We start from the raw sequence: 16,192 nt of genomic DNA, 5'->3' as shown, positions 1-16,192 counted from the left end.
CCAACCCGCTGGGACAATGGGACAATGGGACAGACTCAGGGATGGATTGTTGCATTATCGGCATTGATACTGACATTAGCATCGGGGCGTTTTTGGTATATAGGGCCCAGCTATTCAGTTCTGGGCCCCTTTTTGAAAGGAAGATTTGGCGGAATTTTCAATGTTAGATGTTTTATGTCATCGAATACCTACCTACCTACCTAAAGTGAGTGAGTGAGTGAGTGGATATGAACCAGTGAATAAGTTCTGCTCCTTCATGCCATGTCATGCCATTCGTTGGGTACTACATATGCAAAAACAATTTGCGGTCCTGGTTGGCCGTGAACATCAAAATATATATGTAAGCCACCTACATACAGTTTATTCATTTATACGGATATTCATGTGTACGGATATATGGATCTCTCTCTCTCTCTCTCTCTCTATACCGAGTTCATATCCCTCAGCCCTGAAATCGAATGAAAGACTCAAACCGGTACCGGGGTATGAGATGGAGTGTGCGGTGTAGGTGTGTAGGTGCGTAAGTGTCTCGGTACCTAATACTACCTACCTACCTATGGTAGCACAGTCCCCTAAGGGCGGGAGGAGAAGGTGGAGGAGGATGACGAGGCCCCCTTTTTTTTGAAAGAGGGGAAAGGGAGAGCTATATCTCCTTTTACAAAGGGAAGCCGATTGTGCTGTCAAAGTCCCATCCATGCCGTCTTCGCAATGCATTCTACCCCGGGCTTGCGCTTGCTTTGCCGGATCAGTCCCAGGTACCGCAGGTCGGCTAGGGCGCGGTAGAACAGGGCTAGAGTCCGTCTCTCATCGTTGCTCTTGTCGTCGCCACCGTCTTCGTCATCGTCATTGCCGTCATTATCATCGTCAAGTCCATCTCTGTCTGCGTCTGGCGAAGCCGATTCCGTGCCGTGTGAGAGCGTGTCGCGGAACGCGTCCCACAGGTCCCGCACGTTGACCACCGTGCCGGCTTCGTTGAGCATGTTCAGCAACAGGCTCGTGGGCGGGAGGCTGGCCTTGTCGGGCACGTCACCTCTAGTGGCGGCGTGTGCTTCGCCTGAACTCTGAGGCGTACAGCATGAGCATCCGAGATAGTCTGCGGGTCGAGTCAGGGCGCGTTCGAGGCAATACCGCGGACGCGGATGCATGGTCTGGGCGAGAGGGGACTTTTGCGCCATGGTGTACGCCTCGGCCATGAAGTGGCGGAAGGGACTGATGAGATGGTGTTCGGGGGAAGAGGACGATGTGCGGCTCTCGAGGTATCGGCGTAGGAGGTTGATGAACTTTTCGGCTTCCGAGGGGCTCGCATCTGTCCCCGTCTCTGCCCCTGGTTCTACGCAAGACCGCTGGTAGTCGTGTAGATCCTGCAGTTCTGGGACGGAGCCTTTAAGAAGTTGTGTGGCTGACACCTCAGACGAAAGATTTTGGAGGTTGTCCTCAATGGCCTCGAAAACCTCCGATTGTGTCAGGTCTGGTAGGGATTGCAGAAGATGGTTCTCGCTCTCCCAGCGACTGTACGACTCCAATTTGAGCGTGCAGTGGTATATGTATCTCAGAGTGGAGATGGCGGACAGGCCTGAACGCATGACTCGTTTCCCTGACTCGATCGCTCCGACAACGACCCTCTGAAGTTCGTCGTCAGACACAAGCAGGCGGCGCACGGTCTCCCGCTCGGTCTTGTCGCCTTTTGCCAGCGCTTCGCAGTGAGACCTGAAGCTGGCGAGGTTGCGGATGGCCTGGCACAGTACCGGGCTCCATGGCGATTTCGTAGTGGCCTCGGTGGACAATCTCGAGAGGGGATTCGCGAAGAAATGAGACATGTGAGCATACTTGATGGCACGAGCAAATGTCGCCGGGGTGGTGCCTTGGTCTTCTGCCAAAGTGGCCAGCTCGTTGACGACTGACGGACCGAGAAACACTTCTGCGGTCTGATCATGCTGTATGGCCTCGTACAAGTCAAACAGGCGATCCTCTAGATTGAAATCCGGACTCGTCGCAAAGATTTCGGCGTCGAGCATCGAGACCGTCTGTCTAGATAACCGAGACTCGAAGAGTTCCACAGTAGTCGATATCCCAACAAAAAGAATGAATGGAATCCTGTCTGACCACGAGTGAAAGGTCGAGACCAGTTCCGCAAAGATGGACGTGTCGAACCCTTCGACGTCCATGATGGATATCACCACTCGCTCGATGTGATAACGCAGGACGTACCGCTGAAGTAATTCCAGGTCGAAGTTCATCGGGATCAGGAGTTTGTGCTCGTTGAGGAACTCGGTATACTTCTCAGCTCCTTGGTGACTAGAAATCGCAGACCGAACCACGTTCTTCAACGCTGTCTGAATGTTTGTGCAGTGAGCCGGCTGCAGAGTGACCAGTACTTCCGGTTCTCTGGAAGCGTCTCCTCGCATCGTGCTTTTCCACCTCTTATGAAGGTCGTGGTGGTGATTTGTGTTTAGGCCCAAGGCAAGCAACGCCGTCTTGAGTCTCTTGTGTGTGCGAAGGTTGTCTGCATTCAGGGAACGCGCAAATCTCATGACAGGACCAACAAATCCTTCATCAACCACATCCACGATCCCCTGGATCTTTTTTTGTTGTTCGGCCCATACTGTTTCGAACTGGCTTCTTCGCAGGCCGGCATCATCCGGAGATTCTTGTCCGCCCAGCACTCGCGGCCACGAGTACTCTTCTTGAGCATCCTTCGCGGGGACTCTACTCAGCTTCCGCCTCTTCTGCGGCCTCGGATCGATCTCTTCGGTGTCTTGATTGGTAGGTTTGAAGATGTAGCAGGTCTACCAATCATTAGCATATAGCCGGAGAGGGATTTATGTCCACCTTACCGTGTGAGATACTTCGTCCATCTGGGGGTTCTGGAATCAGCAGCACTTCGTTCGGTCCAGATCACTTTTTTACAAAATCGAGCCGAGACGCGCTTCTATTGAGGCGCGTCGCGCAAGGAGATGGTTTAGTCTGACAGAAACCCAAGTGCAATATTTGACTTTATTGCGGGAAATACTCTGTCAGACAGACATTTCATATATTAGGGACCAATTGGCCATGTCCTTCGTCTCCAAAATCAACGACAACTTCCCTTTCTGAGTGACAATGTATTTCTTTTCCACCTTCACGACGCTGTAAGGTATAGAAACCCAAGAAATGTACTCTGAGATAAGTCAATAGTAGTCGAGGCTACGAGGCTCAAGGGGCCGGTTGATCTTCGGCAAAAAGTTGATCGTGTCTGCGAGACTTTTCCTCGCCGCAGTCTATTAAATCCAACTATACCATTCCGTCGAGTGTAAGATCATTGTGCAGACAGAGACTCCGTCAGATTCTCTATGCGCAGCATCTGCCAGCTGTCTCGAAGATGGCACCAACAATTCTGCCTGTCTCCGAGTTTTGCGGGCCATCAACTCTGCCTGCAATCTCTCCAACCGATCCGACAGTATCGCCAAACCGCTCGCTCACGTCCCCTTCATCCACGTAAACCACCGACGACATCCATAGCGCAGGCGGATATACATGAATTCGAACAACAGGGCGACGATGCGTCCACCAGACTCCCGGTCCGTGACCTCCTCGACGATGAAACGCATGCCTTGAAGGCAGAGTTGGACAAACTGGATCGCGAACTCGCGGTAATGCGAGAAGGGCCCTTCGGACCCAACAGCGAGTTTATACGATCCTTCCCCGTCAATGAGAGGGAGGAACTGCTGAAGGCTCTCGAAGAAGAGGGTGTCATGCCCTCTGAAGATCTCGATCTGGTGTCCGAGGAAGATTTGGAAGAGCTGGCAAGAGAAGAGGAGGGCAAGAAACAAGCCACGACGCAGAAATCAGCTCTCAAGGTCACCCTCAGCATTCCTATCAGAGACAAGATCTATGTCAGGCGGTTCAACACGGCGTTGGACTCGGCGCAGCAGAAGAAAGACGAGAAGTCTTATTTCACCCTGTGGAAATGGTATCTCCGGTGCCAGCAACACGTTCCAAACTTTGCCTTGATCCTCCCCGAAGATGTCTGGCATTTCCTCTGGAAGTCTCAGAGTACGGTCTATTACAGACCCAAACACCTTGAAATGCTGGGCAAGGATATGATGAAGGCAGATGTGCCCCTCGGAGACAAAGAGTGGATTGAATATATCGATGCACTGCAGGCTACTGGAAACATCGCCGCTGCGGCAGAAGCGTGGGAAGCACAGAGACCCAAGTTGGGTCAGGGTCTCGCGGAGGATCTTGCTGAACTGTTCTGGATCACCGGTATCCGGCTCTATGTGCAACTTGGAAAGCCACAGAAGGCGCAGCGTTTGGCATTTGAATGCTATGACCACACGACAATGATTGATCCCGAAGCTCTTGTCATGGTTATCTCTGCCTGGGCCAAAAGTCAAAGTCCCTCGGCTGCGTCCAAGACCTGGTTCTGCTATCTGGAGCTGCGGAAGAGGCTCGAGGGCAGAGAAGACCAAAAGACGACGTTGGATATTCTGGGTCGAGTCAGTAGTGCACTACTTGATGCTGGCCGTACTGATCTCGCTCTGGCGGTTTTCAAAGATATGTTCATGCTTACAGCCAAGTCGCCAACCGATTCACTGAGGATTTTCAGGGATCTGAGCAAAGAGTCCAGTCAATCTCAGTCATCGGGTGAGGACCTCGTCAGCCAGATCGGGCTCTCTTCCCTGGCGCTTTTCCCCCGCAGCTTCCACAACAAATACTTCTTTGCGGCATGGATCAAATGGCTCCTCGGCGAGGGGAGGACAGACAAGGCAGCTCTGGTTGTCGACCTCATGTATGAGCGTGGGATCAAACCTGATGCCGGGCCCTTGAATGGCCTCATCGCAGCCTGGTTCCGTCAAGGTTCGCCAACTTCTCGCCAAAAAGCCGAGGAGACTGCATGGGCCATGATTCAGTGCCGGGTTGAAGTGGTTCAGAAGCGGCTTTCAAAGGCCGGCGATCCTAGTCCTGCAAATTTGACCTCCAAAGTCGAGAGCCGGCGAATTCCTTTCTTCCTCAAACGGGGGGCGCCACCTGCAACAATCGAGACATTTTCCATCTTGCTCCAACACTACACACGCCGTTCAGATCTTGCCAACGCCAGTCATCTCACCGACGTTATGACTGGTTCGGCTCAGATCAAGCCGAATTCATTCATCATGAACCATTGGCTTTATGCTTCACTTCGCTTAGGGCAGATCCCAGATGTCTGGAGCAAATATTCGACCTTGAAGCAATCCATCACCCCCGATCTTGAGACGTTTGCGGCACTCTGGGACACGGCCAAGCATTATTATGCATTTCCTCATCGACATCAGGGAGGGTTTCCTGATGCGCGAACGCTCTTCGCAGAGATGCAAGAATGGTTCGGCAGGCTTGACCTCAAAAAAAGATCTGCCGTCCAGGCAGACTTCTCTGATGAACTGTACGAACAGGTCATACGCTGCTTCTGCCTCTCGTCCGATCCTCATGGCACCCTCTGCGCGCTGCATGGTCTGCGGGAGTCTTTCAATCTGGTGCCGCACGAGGAAGTTAGCCGGCTGATCATCATGCAGGTGGCTCGCTCGTTCGCGTCCGACTTCGTGCCACTCTCGGCCCGCGCTCGCGGCCTGCGGATGAAGAAGAACCTCCAGTATCAGAGTGCGGTCAAGACTCTGACCGAGATTGTGGTCGCCATCGGCGATAAAATGGTCCAGGAGAAGGACGTTGATCCGGAGGCGGTCGAGCAGATTGAAAGTCGGCCCGCACGAGAGCTCAGGCTCGATGTGCTATCTGCCTTTCTCTGCCTCGTCATTGAGAAAAGAATGAAAGGTGCGGCCGAGGGGCTCCTGGTGCAAGACATTCTAGGGGTCGCCGAGCAGATGAGGACATCCGTCCCTGCTGAGGCGTTGACGCAGCGTGACTGGAGCGACGTTGAAGTTTCCTTGTAACAACAATATCATGATCACTGTGGCCCAGAGGGACAGGGACATGGGAATATGTATTGTATAGTTTAGTGGCTAGAAAAGAGCCATCAGTCACCTCCCATTGGATACTAGGTATACTGTTTTTCTCCTTTCCCTTGCTCTGCTGCCTCCATACTGTGTACAGACCTACCGAGGTACATACACATCCAGACCATACCCTGTCCCATACTGCGCGAATATACAGCATGACCCTGGGCCAACGCTGCCTCCACCACCACCAACGTCAGAGAGTTTTCTTCTGTCACTCAGACTTTTCTCTGATGGACATTGTTGCGTTGTATTCGTAGGGATATAACCCTCGAAGACACAGACGATACGTGAAAATGCTGGATGCTGGATGCTGGATGTTCAATCTCTTTATTCATTCCTCTCTTGCTATCTTGCTCGTGTGCTCTTTGCTGCTAGAATGGGAAAAATGGGAAATGCAGACCCGTGCTCCATTGCCCTCCATGTGCTCCATGTGCTCTATCCATGAGCGAAGCATAACTCTCAACACCCTTTTCCCACCCCTATTCCACCCCTTTTTTCCACGGGTACCTAAAACCTAGGTAGGGAAAAAAGAACTCCAGACTTCTCTAAAATAGAGGCATAGACGCATAAACACCTCAGACCTAATGCCCCACCGAGAGACCGAGAAGAAAAGTGGATGACCCAGAGAAGGAGGATGGAAAAAAAAAAAGAATGATGTATGAGGAAGAATTCAAATACCAATATCATACAATGGACCCAACCGGGCGCCGATCATCGGGGATGCATGGCCTGCTCATAATAAACGCGATTTGGATTTTGCTTTTCATTTCTTCCCTTTCTTCTTTTTCTGTTTGCCCGTGGTGGTCGGAATTTCGGCGGCGGGTGTCTCGACGATGACGCCGTCCTCGTCGCTGCTCGCTGTGGCGGGTTTGGGGACCGTCTTTTCTGCAGGGGTTGCTGGTGGAGATGCTGAGGCTGGAGCGGGAGCGGGAACGGGAGTAGGGGAGGTAGTAGAGGTAGTAGAGGTAGTGCTGGGTTTGCCGCCCGCATTGGTGGTCCCTGACGGGTCGTCGCCGCCCAGTAACTCCCGTCTGGCGGTCTCCCGCTGCTTCTCCCACCTCTCCTTCTCCTCCGGCAGGGTCTTTTTGATGGCGTCCAGTTTCTCCCGCAGCATCTGGTTCTGCACCATCTCGTTGGCGCTCTGGAAGATGGTCTGTCCCCACGTGCCCGGCGAGCCGCCCGGCCCACCGCCCGATCCGCTCAACGCGTTGGCCTCGGCGACCACGTCCTTGAGTTCGAGTTCGAGTTCCTGCTCGGCGCGCTGCAGCCGCTGGAAGATCTCGTCGCCGACGACCCCGCGTTGCAGCAGCGCGGCCAGCGCGGGCTTCCGCATGCGGACTTCCATGATGCGTCGGATGTCGTCGCACGCCCGTGCCAGGAGCGCCGCCCGCAGCACCGAGTCGGGCACTTTGGTGCTGCCGTCGTCTTGCAGGTGGAGGAGGGAGAGGTAGATGTTGCGGGTCGTGTGCGGGGGGAAGTAGGGCGCCAGCCGGAGTTTCTTCTTCACTTGTCTCTGGCGGTATAGGTGGGAGAAGGTGGCCATGCTGCCGATCAGGATGGAGAGGTAGGCGATCGGGATGAGGAGGGAGAATGTGAGGAACTTCATCTTGGATCAATGTCGTGCGGTGGGCCGCGGTGGGTGGTGTGTTGTTGTGCTATGTGTGTGTGGGTGAGGGCCGGCTGGTGGTTTTCCCCCTTGAGATTGCGCTCATGAATTGGCGAGTTGGTTTGTGCTGCCTTTTGGTGCCAGACACGCCTTTGAAAAATATGGGGACCAAGGGGACGTCGAAGCGGGATGTAGTCGTGAGAGGAACCTCAACAAGTGCGAGGAAGGGGGTTGTTGGTTGAGTTCGGGGGGGTGCTGAATTATGGCGATATACCAAAGTCATCTGCAAAGAGGACACTCGTGCAACTTTTGGAAAACTAGTCGAGTGAGGGTCCCTTATCGATAAAGGGGCGGAAGTCTTGGCAAAAAAGGAGTATCAATCGTGGTGGATCGGGCGGACAACCGCGGAGTAGATACAGAGTATTACGAGGTATAAGGTGCTGGTAGTCCCGCGTGCAGCTAATCCTGTTCTTATAAAATGTTATTTGTTTTATTGTTATTACACACAGCAGATGTGTACTTGTGTAGTCTGATGTTGGGCTGCTAGTACTAGTACGAGGCGCCCAGCGAGGTAGGTATACTGGAAAACTTATACCTTTTCTTCTCTTCAATGCTTCATAGTCTGGTTCGTCTTGTTTATATTCCAGTTCGTCGTCATGTCCTTGTCGCGTTCGGCTTCTTGTTCGGAGGTCGCGTCCAGCTTGAGTGGGACAGAGTAGAGAGACCAGGTTGAGCAGAGGGACCAGTTTTGACGGACGGCGAGGGCAGGTCCGGGCCCCCCGTTGCCGCTCTTGTCTTTTTTTTTTTTGATCCCCTTGCTGGTCCGCCAACTCAAGCTGGTCTTCGTCTAGTTCATTTCTTCTCGACCATGTTGTCCCGAGCCCTGAACCATCTTCCTGTTTCTCTCCGCCTGACTCAAGGTCGTCTTCTTCGTCTTGGGTCCATCTTATTCCTCTTCCCATCTATCTTCTTATATGTTAGTATTCCGTAGGTCTATCTAAAGTAAGATCCTACCTACCGCGAACTGGGGAGTGTCCACTGGCCTAGCCTGACTCTGGAGATTTTCCGGCTGCACGGACTGGTTCGTAGTGAGTCCGTAGAAGCTCCTCATGTAGTTGGATCCGGGGTTTCTCAAGCCAGAAAAAGTGGTATTGGGTCCTTGGGCGGCGACATCTCCACCGTCGTCTTCCTTTTCCCTTTACCTCTTTCTTTTCTTTCTTTTCTCTACATTTTGTACCTCTCCCGCCGTCGCGCTTCCTGGGACAGCGATGTTACAGCCGACAACCCACGGCACCGTGGATCGATATTCGAAGGCGGCCCACGAGAGCAGTATATAATTCCCTTGGTCGGTGCCGCAAAGCACGCAGTCGCAGAGCGTTTCGAGTTCGTCGATAGACTCAGGCTGAACTTCTTGTATCGATCACGTCAAGCAAAACGTGTGTTTTCGACATCGGCGCCCTGCCTGGACCAAGTTTCTTTCCCTCCATCACCATCCTCCTCGTCACTAAGGACCTCCTCTAGCCAACGGCCGGGTCTGTTCTCGTCAATGTCAACCTCATCTGCCTCGGGTCCTCCAAAAAACTGCGCCAGGACTGTCGTCAGCCCTAGCTCTTGCAGTGGGAATCTCTCTCTGCTCCTGTCATTGGAATAGCGCTCCAACAGCTCTCCAGGGAGTTCCAGAAGCGGATCTGGATCTCGTAATGGCGTTGCTAGCACTCCAACTTGTTCCTCTCGAACTGCATGGCCTCGAACGGATCATCTCTCGTCAACACCGGACACTATCTTCTTCCTAAATGCACCGAGAATAGTGTAACCATTTCTTGGTCCTAAGTCTGTCAGTTTGTTACTCCAGCTGGCGAATAAGCTGCGCCTCTGGTTCCGCATCAGGTTTCATCTGGTTCAAAAATTCTGGACCTCTAAAATAAAAATAAAAAAATTCGAGCAGCGACCATAGATCACCTCGATGACAGGGGACGGATATATTATGGGGTTGGACGAAGCGGGAGTGGAGGGAGATGGGCTTGATCAACGCGTTTCGTCTATCGTGGCTTAGGTCCCTTGGTCTATTGCGTCGACTCATGTAGCGCTCGGCCACCTGCTGTCCGGAATGATCCGCCATTTTGGCCGTGGAGTCAAGATGATCTGACTCGGGTAGGATCGGTTCGGGTAGAGGGGAATCGACTCGAGTGGCAATGATATTGCGAAGGTTGTTGAGGTCCCTTTCTCTGTCAGCACCACGCAGCTCAGTCTGAAGCAAACCCTACCTAAAGTAAATCGACCCTCACGCAGGTGCACGCTCTGCTCTTTTGTCTTCTTGTAGCCTACTCGGGCAACGTGAAAAATATCGAGGTCACCCCGTCCGGGGAGAGGTCAATGTCGTCAGCTGAAGGTTCGTCTTTACAGAACATAAGACGAACGGGTTCTGCCCCGAATTGTCCTAGAAATTCGGCTCTGACGGGATTTCCGTCGCTGTCGGTGTTGTAGGCTTTCTATCGTATGTTGACGGTAGTATGGAGAGAGTTCTCTTTCGTCATCCCCAGCGGCGAATATTGTGAGGTTGAGATAAGGTCTTTCTTTCTGTGTTATAAAAGTCCGGCCTTTCAATCGTCGAACTGGATCATTCTTTCGACCTGGTTCTCGCTCGGAGAAGAGATCGGGTGTATTTCTCGAGGGTATTTTTGCCCCAATAATGGAAGCGGGAGTACTGTAAGTAATAGTATTAGGGACTCGGTATTGATGCTTCTGACCGAATGTATGTTTGTAGATATCTGTCTGAAGCACTCCGACTAGCAGTCCGCGGTGAGTGTTCGATACTTAATGTCTGTCGCTAGTGTTGTTGCTGATATTTTTATATGGTGTTTGGTATGGTGGGCCACGGCATAACGTGGCGTCGTTTGTAAGGTAATTTTATCGTAGTTTGATAGGTTTTCCATATTTGTTTCTTTAGAAAAGTCGATATACCCGACTTGCGAGAGAGCGGAGTGCCCCATGTTCTAGTGAAGCTTCGTATATGGAACCGCTGAGCTGACGGTCGATAGTCGATGGCAGTCCTGCAGCGAGAGGGTAACAGTGTCATGTACCCTGGCCCATGACAGTCCTTTACCCATGGGTAGGTGTCTCTGTTGTTTATAGATGCATGTATAGAGCGGTGCCGTGGTTGAAATGGTTGGAGCTTCGGGATAGCAACTCGGCCAGGTAAGGATGAGAAGTAGATTTTCGTGGTGATCACCTTAGTGAGCGGTAGACCTTCAAAGCTCTATGAAGCGAATAGATCCTGGTCCCACAACGGAGAGTGACAGCAGTCGGATATCCGAAAGTATGTGTGATATGGTTGCGATAATGAAGTTGATATTGTCCGTGATGAGGCAGACGTTTGATATATTCAGGCCTGAATATCAAGTACGTGTCTTCGGGCATCAACTGAGACGATTCCTGTTCAACCGACTGGCCAATGCACTGCCAATCGTGAACGTGCCACGTCATCAGGCTGGACAACGGCCACGGCTGGGCGCGGCGTCGTAGAGGGGGAGAGCTCTTCGCTTCCTCCTGAGTCACATCTGGTCCTTGGGAAATACGGGACCTCGAAGACCGTTTCTCAGGAGTACTGACACCCTGCACCACGTGAAGGTGGCTCTCCTTCGCAGGGTAATGTTGATGGCCTTGTGTGGTCCAGTACTGAGGAGGGGTGGACGCGTTGTCAAAAGATGCAACTGAGAGAGTTTGTGCAACTCTATACCGAGTACAAATGGACAAATTGAGTTCTAGTAAAAAGTGGGGGCATACCAAAGGCGCAGGGCGAGCATGAGGCATTCCTCGTACTCGCGAGTATTGGGGAGATAAATCATGATTATTGATTATTGTCCATTGCCTATTACCTGAGTGCATGCATCTCCTTTATCAACTAGATGATCATAGAGAAGCGACAGTTACTGCAAGGAGCCCTTCGAAAGCGGCGGCACTAACCGCCAAGTTCGGCGGGAAATTTCCCTGCAGCCTGCGTAGATGTGTATACAAACTCCTCTCCTAAATGATTCAGTCAACTTCTGGACATTTACAAAGTACCGACTAAAATGGTGTCAAGGATGCCTCGTAATGTTCTCATCACAGGCTGTTCTGATGGTGGCCTTGGAGCTGCCCTTGCTGTTGCCTTCCACAAAAATGGCGATCGTGTCATCGCGACGGCCAGAAACACTGCCAAAATGGCCTCTCTTGAGGCCATGGGCATTGACACACTACAGCTTGATGTGCTTTCAGAGGATTCGATCAAAGCAGCAGTCCAGGCCACTTCCAAAATGACGGACAACTCCCTCGACGTACTAGTCAATAATGCGGGACAAGGCTATAGCACACCGCTAATGGACGCCTCGATACCTGCACTCTCGCAGCTGTTCGAATTGAATACTATATCTGTTGTCCGTGTTACGCAACTGTTCTTCCCTCTACTACGGAATGCCAGGGACGGCGCCCTGCTGGTGAACAACACTTCATGTGCAAGTGTCATGCCCGTACCTCTTCAAGGGCCTTACAGCGGCACCAAGGCAGCCCTTGCATCCTTTTCTGGTGTGCTCCGACAGGAGCTGCAACCCTTCAACATCAAAGTCGTCGATCTCAAGACCGGCATGGTGAAGTCGAACTTTTTCGCCAATGCCTCGTCGTCAGGGGACTCTGCAGAAGGAATTTTGAGACTCCCCGAGGACTCGCTCTATCTGCCTGGGAGAGAAAAGATCGAGAAATTCATGCGGTCAGACATCGACGTTCCTCAAATGCCAGCGGATGAGTGGGCCGCGAAAGTCGTTCAAGATTTGTCCAAGAAAAGTCCTCCTGTGCATGTATGGCGGGGAGGAAATGCATTCCAAATGTGGCTGTCGTCCTTCCTGCCGGTGGGGATGCTCGACTCAACGCTCAAGAAGATGACGGGATTGGACATCGTCGAGAACTCCTATCGTGGTTCGAGAGCAGAGAAGACGAAATAGTTAGAGCACGGACGCGGCGATTACCATAATAGCATATTCACTGAGTCGTGAGTAGGCTCTGTGCAAAGGATCCGGACAAGCTGTTCATGAGTAAAGCATTGGTGAAAGAAAGAAAGTAAAATCCAAGGCTTACGCATGGGACTAGCCATCAATCACATAGTCGATGATAGAGGCAACACAGACAAAATGTATGATCTCGGGCACAATTCACCTTCCACATGTACAAGCGAAGAGGGAGAAATGCCCGAAAACGGAAGGTTCAGCCTTGTCTCTCGGCACACTTTCCCCGTGATTGAAATGTCGAAACTTTTTTGACTGCGGTGACTTGATGATCTCCAGCACCGCAGTGCGGCAATTTCTCCCGACAAAGTCGAAAATGCCGCCGTCGCAGCTCAAGCAGCTCAAGGCGTCGCTGCATGAGAGCGGCGTCCTGGGGCCCCAGAAATCCAAGAAACAGCGAAAGCTGACCTCCAAAGATGCGCAGAAGCGGGCGCAGCGCAATGCCGCACTCGAGGGCATTCGCGAACGATTCAACCCCTTCGAGGTCAAAGCGCCTGCTCGAAAGGCCAAGTATGAATTTGTCAATGGCAAGAATACCAAACCCACAGTTGGTCGGCCAGGTGTCACTCGTGGCTTGGGCGAAGAGCGCCGGCGAGAGACGTTACTGAAAGAGATGCAAAGCCGCAATAAGGTGGGCGGGCTGCTCGACCGTCGGTTCGGAGAGAATGACCCCACGATGACGCCAGAGGAACGAGCGGCCGAGCGGTTCGCCCGTCAGAATGAGCGCAAGATGAAGAAGACTTCCATGTTCAACCTTGAGGATGACAGCGAGGAGGAGATGACGCTCACGCATGGTGGAAGATTGCTCGACTTTGAGGGTAATGCCGGAGATGACTTTGATGAAGACGAGGTGGAAGGCTTGGATAACCCAGACAGAGATTTTGACCAGGACGACCGGCCTCGGAAGAAGCTGCGACTAGCCGAAAACGAAGACGTCGATTCCGACGAGGAGGACGATCAAGATCTACCCCAGAGAAAGAAGACGAAGAATGAGGTGATGAAAGAGATTATCGCAAAATCCAAAATGTACAAGGCCGAGCGGCAAGCTGCAAAGGCAGACGACGATGACCTTCGAATGGAGCTGGACAAAGGCATGGCTGAGTTCTACGAGGCGCTTCGAGGGCAGAAGGCGCCAGAAAAGGAAAATCTACCACCACCGGTCTCTAACTCAGAGCCGCACATGGATCCCTCTCGCGCTGCAATGCTTGCAGGGAAGAGCAGGGAAGAGGCAGAAAAGGAGTACGAGTCCAATCTTCGACAATTGAAGCTGGAAGCACGCTCCAAACCGAGTGTACGAACCAAAACCGACGAAGAGAGAGCTGCCGAGGAGGCCGCTCGACTTGAAGAGCTCGAGCGCAAGAGAATTCGCAGAATGAAGGGCGAGGCAGAAAGCTCAGAAGACGAGGAGGAAGAGGAGCCAGGGCCAGATGAAGATGATGAAGTCGACGACGCCGAAGCATTCGGTCTGTCTGCCCCTGATTTCGACGCTGTCCCTCGGAAGGAACTGGATGTTGAAGACGAGGACGAATTCCTGCTTGATGACGACCTAATTGCTTCAGACTCGGAGCCTGACATGGCAAGCGAACAAGGTTCTGAGGAATCCGAGCCCGAAAGCGACGTTGAGGATGATGGTGATGATGATTTCATCAACGGGCTGGTCTTACCGCAGGAAGCCCAGAGCACGCCAAAAACGACGGCCAAAGCCTCAACCAGCACCAATCTGGCCTACACCTTTCCGTGTCCTCAGTCGCACGAAGCATTCTTGGAAGTGGTCAAGGACTCTAAAGTCGCCGACTTGCCCACGATCGTGCAAAGAATACGCGCCCTCTACCACAAAGGTCTCGCTGAAGGCAATCAAGAAAAACTCGACACGTTCGCTGGTGTGCTGACCCAGCATGTTGCGTTTCTTGCGGACACAGAACCTGATGTTCCTTTTTCTGTTCTTGAGAGCCTCCTTCGACACTTACACTCGATGGCGAAGTCGTCATCGGAAGCTGTGGCCGCCGCCTTCCGCAGACATCTCCAAGAGATCAATGATGAACGACCGCTCCAGCTGTCTGCTGGGGATCTTGTCATTCTCACAGGTGTCTCGACTATATTTCCAACCTCCGATCATTTTCACTCAGTAGTTACACCCGCCACTCTCACCATTGGTCGGTACCTCGGGCAGAGCTCGATACAATCTCTCCGGGACCTCAGCGTTGGGGCTTACTGCTGTTCACTTGCCCTTCGATACCAGCAGCTTGCAAAACGATATGTTCCCGAAGTGGTCACTTATGTTACCAATGCTCTGGCCACTCTTTCACCAACGCCGCTACGAGACCACGACCAAGACGGTGTTCCGTTGCACGTTCCTATTAGGCTGCCTACAACACCACTGCGCGTAAGATCGACATCAGCAACTGTTTCAGAGAAGCTCTCGTTCAAGGATTGCATCATGAATCGAAGTGAGGAAGATGGGCCTTCACACGGCATCACTCTGCTGAATGCCTTTATTCGTCTGACAATGCAAGCCGCCTCCCTTTGGAGTCACAAGTCCGCCTTCCCTGAAATTGTTCAGCCTTTCGTCCACGCCCTTACCCACTTATCTCATCAACACAAAATGCTGCCGCCACAAACTCTCACGCTAGACAACAACACTCTCTCCGCCCTCCTCGCCCTTCAGTCTGCTTCGGTCAAATCACGCCTACCCCTCCTCTTACATAACCACCGCCCACTCGCTATTAAAACCTCCCTACCTGCCTTCATCGAGAATTACAACCCCGACCGACACTATGATCCAGACCGCCAACGAGCCGAGCTCTCCAAGTTGAAGGCCGAGCATAAGAAAGAGAGGAAGGGAGCGATGAGAGAATTGCGGAAGGATGCCAACTTTATTGCAAGACAGCAGTTACAGGAGAAGAAGAAGAGAGATGAGGAGTATGAAAAGAAGTACAAGAGGTTGGTAGCAGAGATTCAGGGAGAGGAGGGCCATGAAGCAAAAGCGTATGAGAGGGAGAGGAGGAAGAGAAAGGGGAAATTCTAAGGAAACCGGAGCGGGAAGATCAGGGTCTCGCTATCACATGCCGCCTCACGCTTTGTTTTGAAATGTGCGATGGCCTGAGGGGCTTGTTTGCCTTTTATCGGCGTGTTTGAATGCCGTCCAGAACTAGATCGAAGACGACTCCTACAATACTACTGCTTACAACCCCGCTAAGCTTTATATTGGAACTTGGATCGGCTGCTTGGTATCAACCTTGCTGCGGAGTCTACCGGTAGTCATGGAGGTCTTTCCGGCTCCTTCAACCGTTGGCCTTAGAAAAGAGTTTCACAGTCCCTGGACAAACCAAGCATCCGTATGGCTCCCACTCGATCGTCAAACGTTGTTATGCCGACACGCCGTTTCAGATGCGCATGTCCGGTCTCTCTCCGCAGTTTCCAGACAACGTCTACGCTATCTTCGTGGCTATCAAAACACAACAATCGATACTTCGTGCTAAGATCCATCGAGAGGTATGGATCGTCATGCTAAGCAGCACGCAAGAGGCGGCATCAAGGGAATTTCTAACTAGCATAGCATCAAGACAATGGATTGACGCTCG

At 52.3% G+C, this 16,192-nt stretch overlaps 5 protein-coding genes across 5 annotated transcripts; 3 read left to right on the top strand and 2 right to left on the bottom strand.

The window, feature by feature from the left end:
- Nucleotides 1-680: 680 nt before the first annotated feature.
- AYO21_06375 (hypothetical protein) lies at nt 681-2,855 on the bottom strand (the record flags this gene model as incomplete). The annotated part of the gene is made up of 2 exons (XM_022656335.1): nt 681-2,786; nt 2,835-2,855. The coding sequence occupies 2 exons, from the start codon at nt 2,853-2,855 to the stop codon at nt 681-683; spliced, it is 2,127 nt and encodes a 708-aa protein (XP_022511311.1).
- Nucleotides 2,856-3,358: 503 nt separating this feature from the next.
- AYO21_06374 (hypothetical protein) lies at nt 3,359-5,906 on the top strand (the record flags this gene model as incomplete). Its single annotated transcript, XM_022656334.1, has 2 exons — nt 3,359-3,436; nt 3,531-5,906. The coding sequence occupies 2 exons, from the start codon at nt 3,359-3,361 to the stop codon at nt 5,904-5,906; spliced, it is 2,454 nt and encodes an 817-aa protein (XP_022511310.1).
- An 829-nt stretch (nt 5,907-6,735) lies between these two features.
- On the bottom strand, nt 6,736-7,578 carry AYO21_06373 (hypothetical protein; the record flags this gene model as incomplete). Its single annotated transcript, XM_022656333.1, has 1 exon — nt 6,736-7,578. One exon carries the CDS (start codon nt 7,576-7,578, stop codon nt 6,736-6,738), a length of 843 nt encoding a protein of 280 aa, XP_022511309.1.
- Nucleotides 7,579-11,660: 4,082 nt separating this feature from the next.
- On the top strand, nt 11,661-12,551 carry AYO21_06372 (hypothetical protein; the record flags this gene model as incomplete). Its single annotated transcript, XM_022656332.1, has 1 exon — nt 11,661-12,551. The coding sequence occupies one exon, from the start codon at nt 11,661-11,663 to the stop codon at nt 12,549-12,551; it is 891 nt and encodes a 296-aa protein (XP_022511308.1).
- Nucleotides 12,552-12,927: 376 nt separating this feature from the next.
- On the top strand, nt 12,928-15,636 carry AYO21_06371 (hypothetical protein; the record flags this gene model as incomplete). Its single annotated transcript, XM_022656331.1, has 1 exon — nt 12,928-15,636. The coding sequence occupies one exon, from the start codon at nt 12,928-12,930 to the stop codon at nt 15,634-15,636; it is 2,709 nt and encodes a 902-aa protein (XP_022511307.1).
- Nucleotides 15,637-16,192: the final 556 nt, after the last annotated feature.

This window comes from Fonsecaea monophora (assembly GCF_001642475.1).
Source record: "Fonsecaea monophora strain CBS 269.37 chromosome Unknown Scaff44, whole genome shotgun sequence".
Classification (NCBI taxonomy): Eukaryota; Fungi; Ascomycota; class Eurotiomycetes; order Chaetothyriales; family Herpotrichiellaceae; genus Fonsecaea; species Fonsecaea monophora.
The sequence above is the reverse complement of the archived record's forward strand: the minus strand, read 5'-3'. Positions and strand labels throughout refer to the sequence as shown.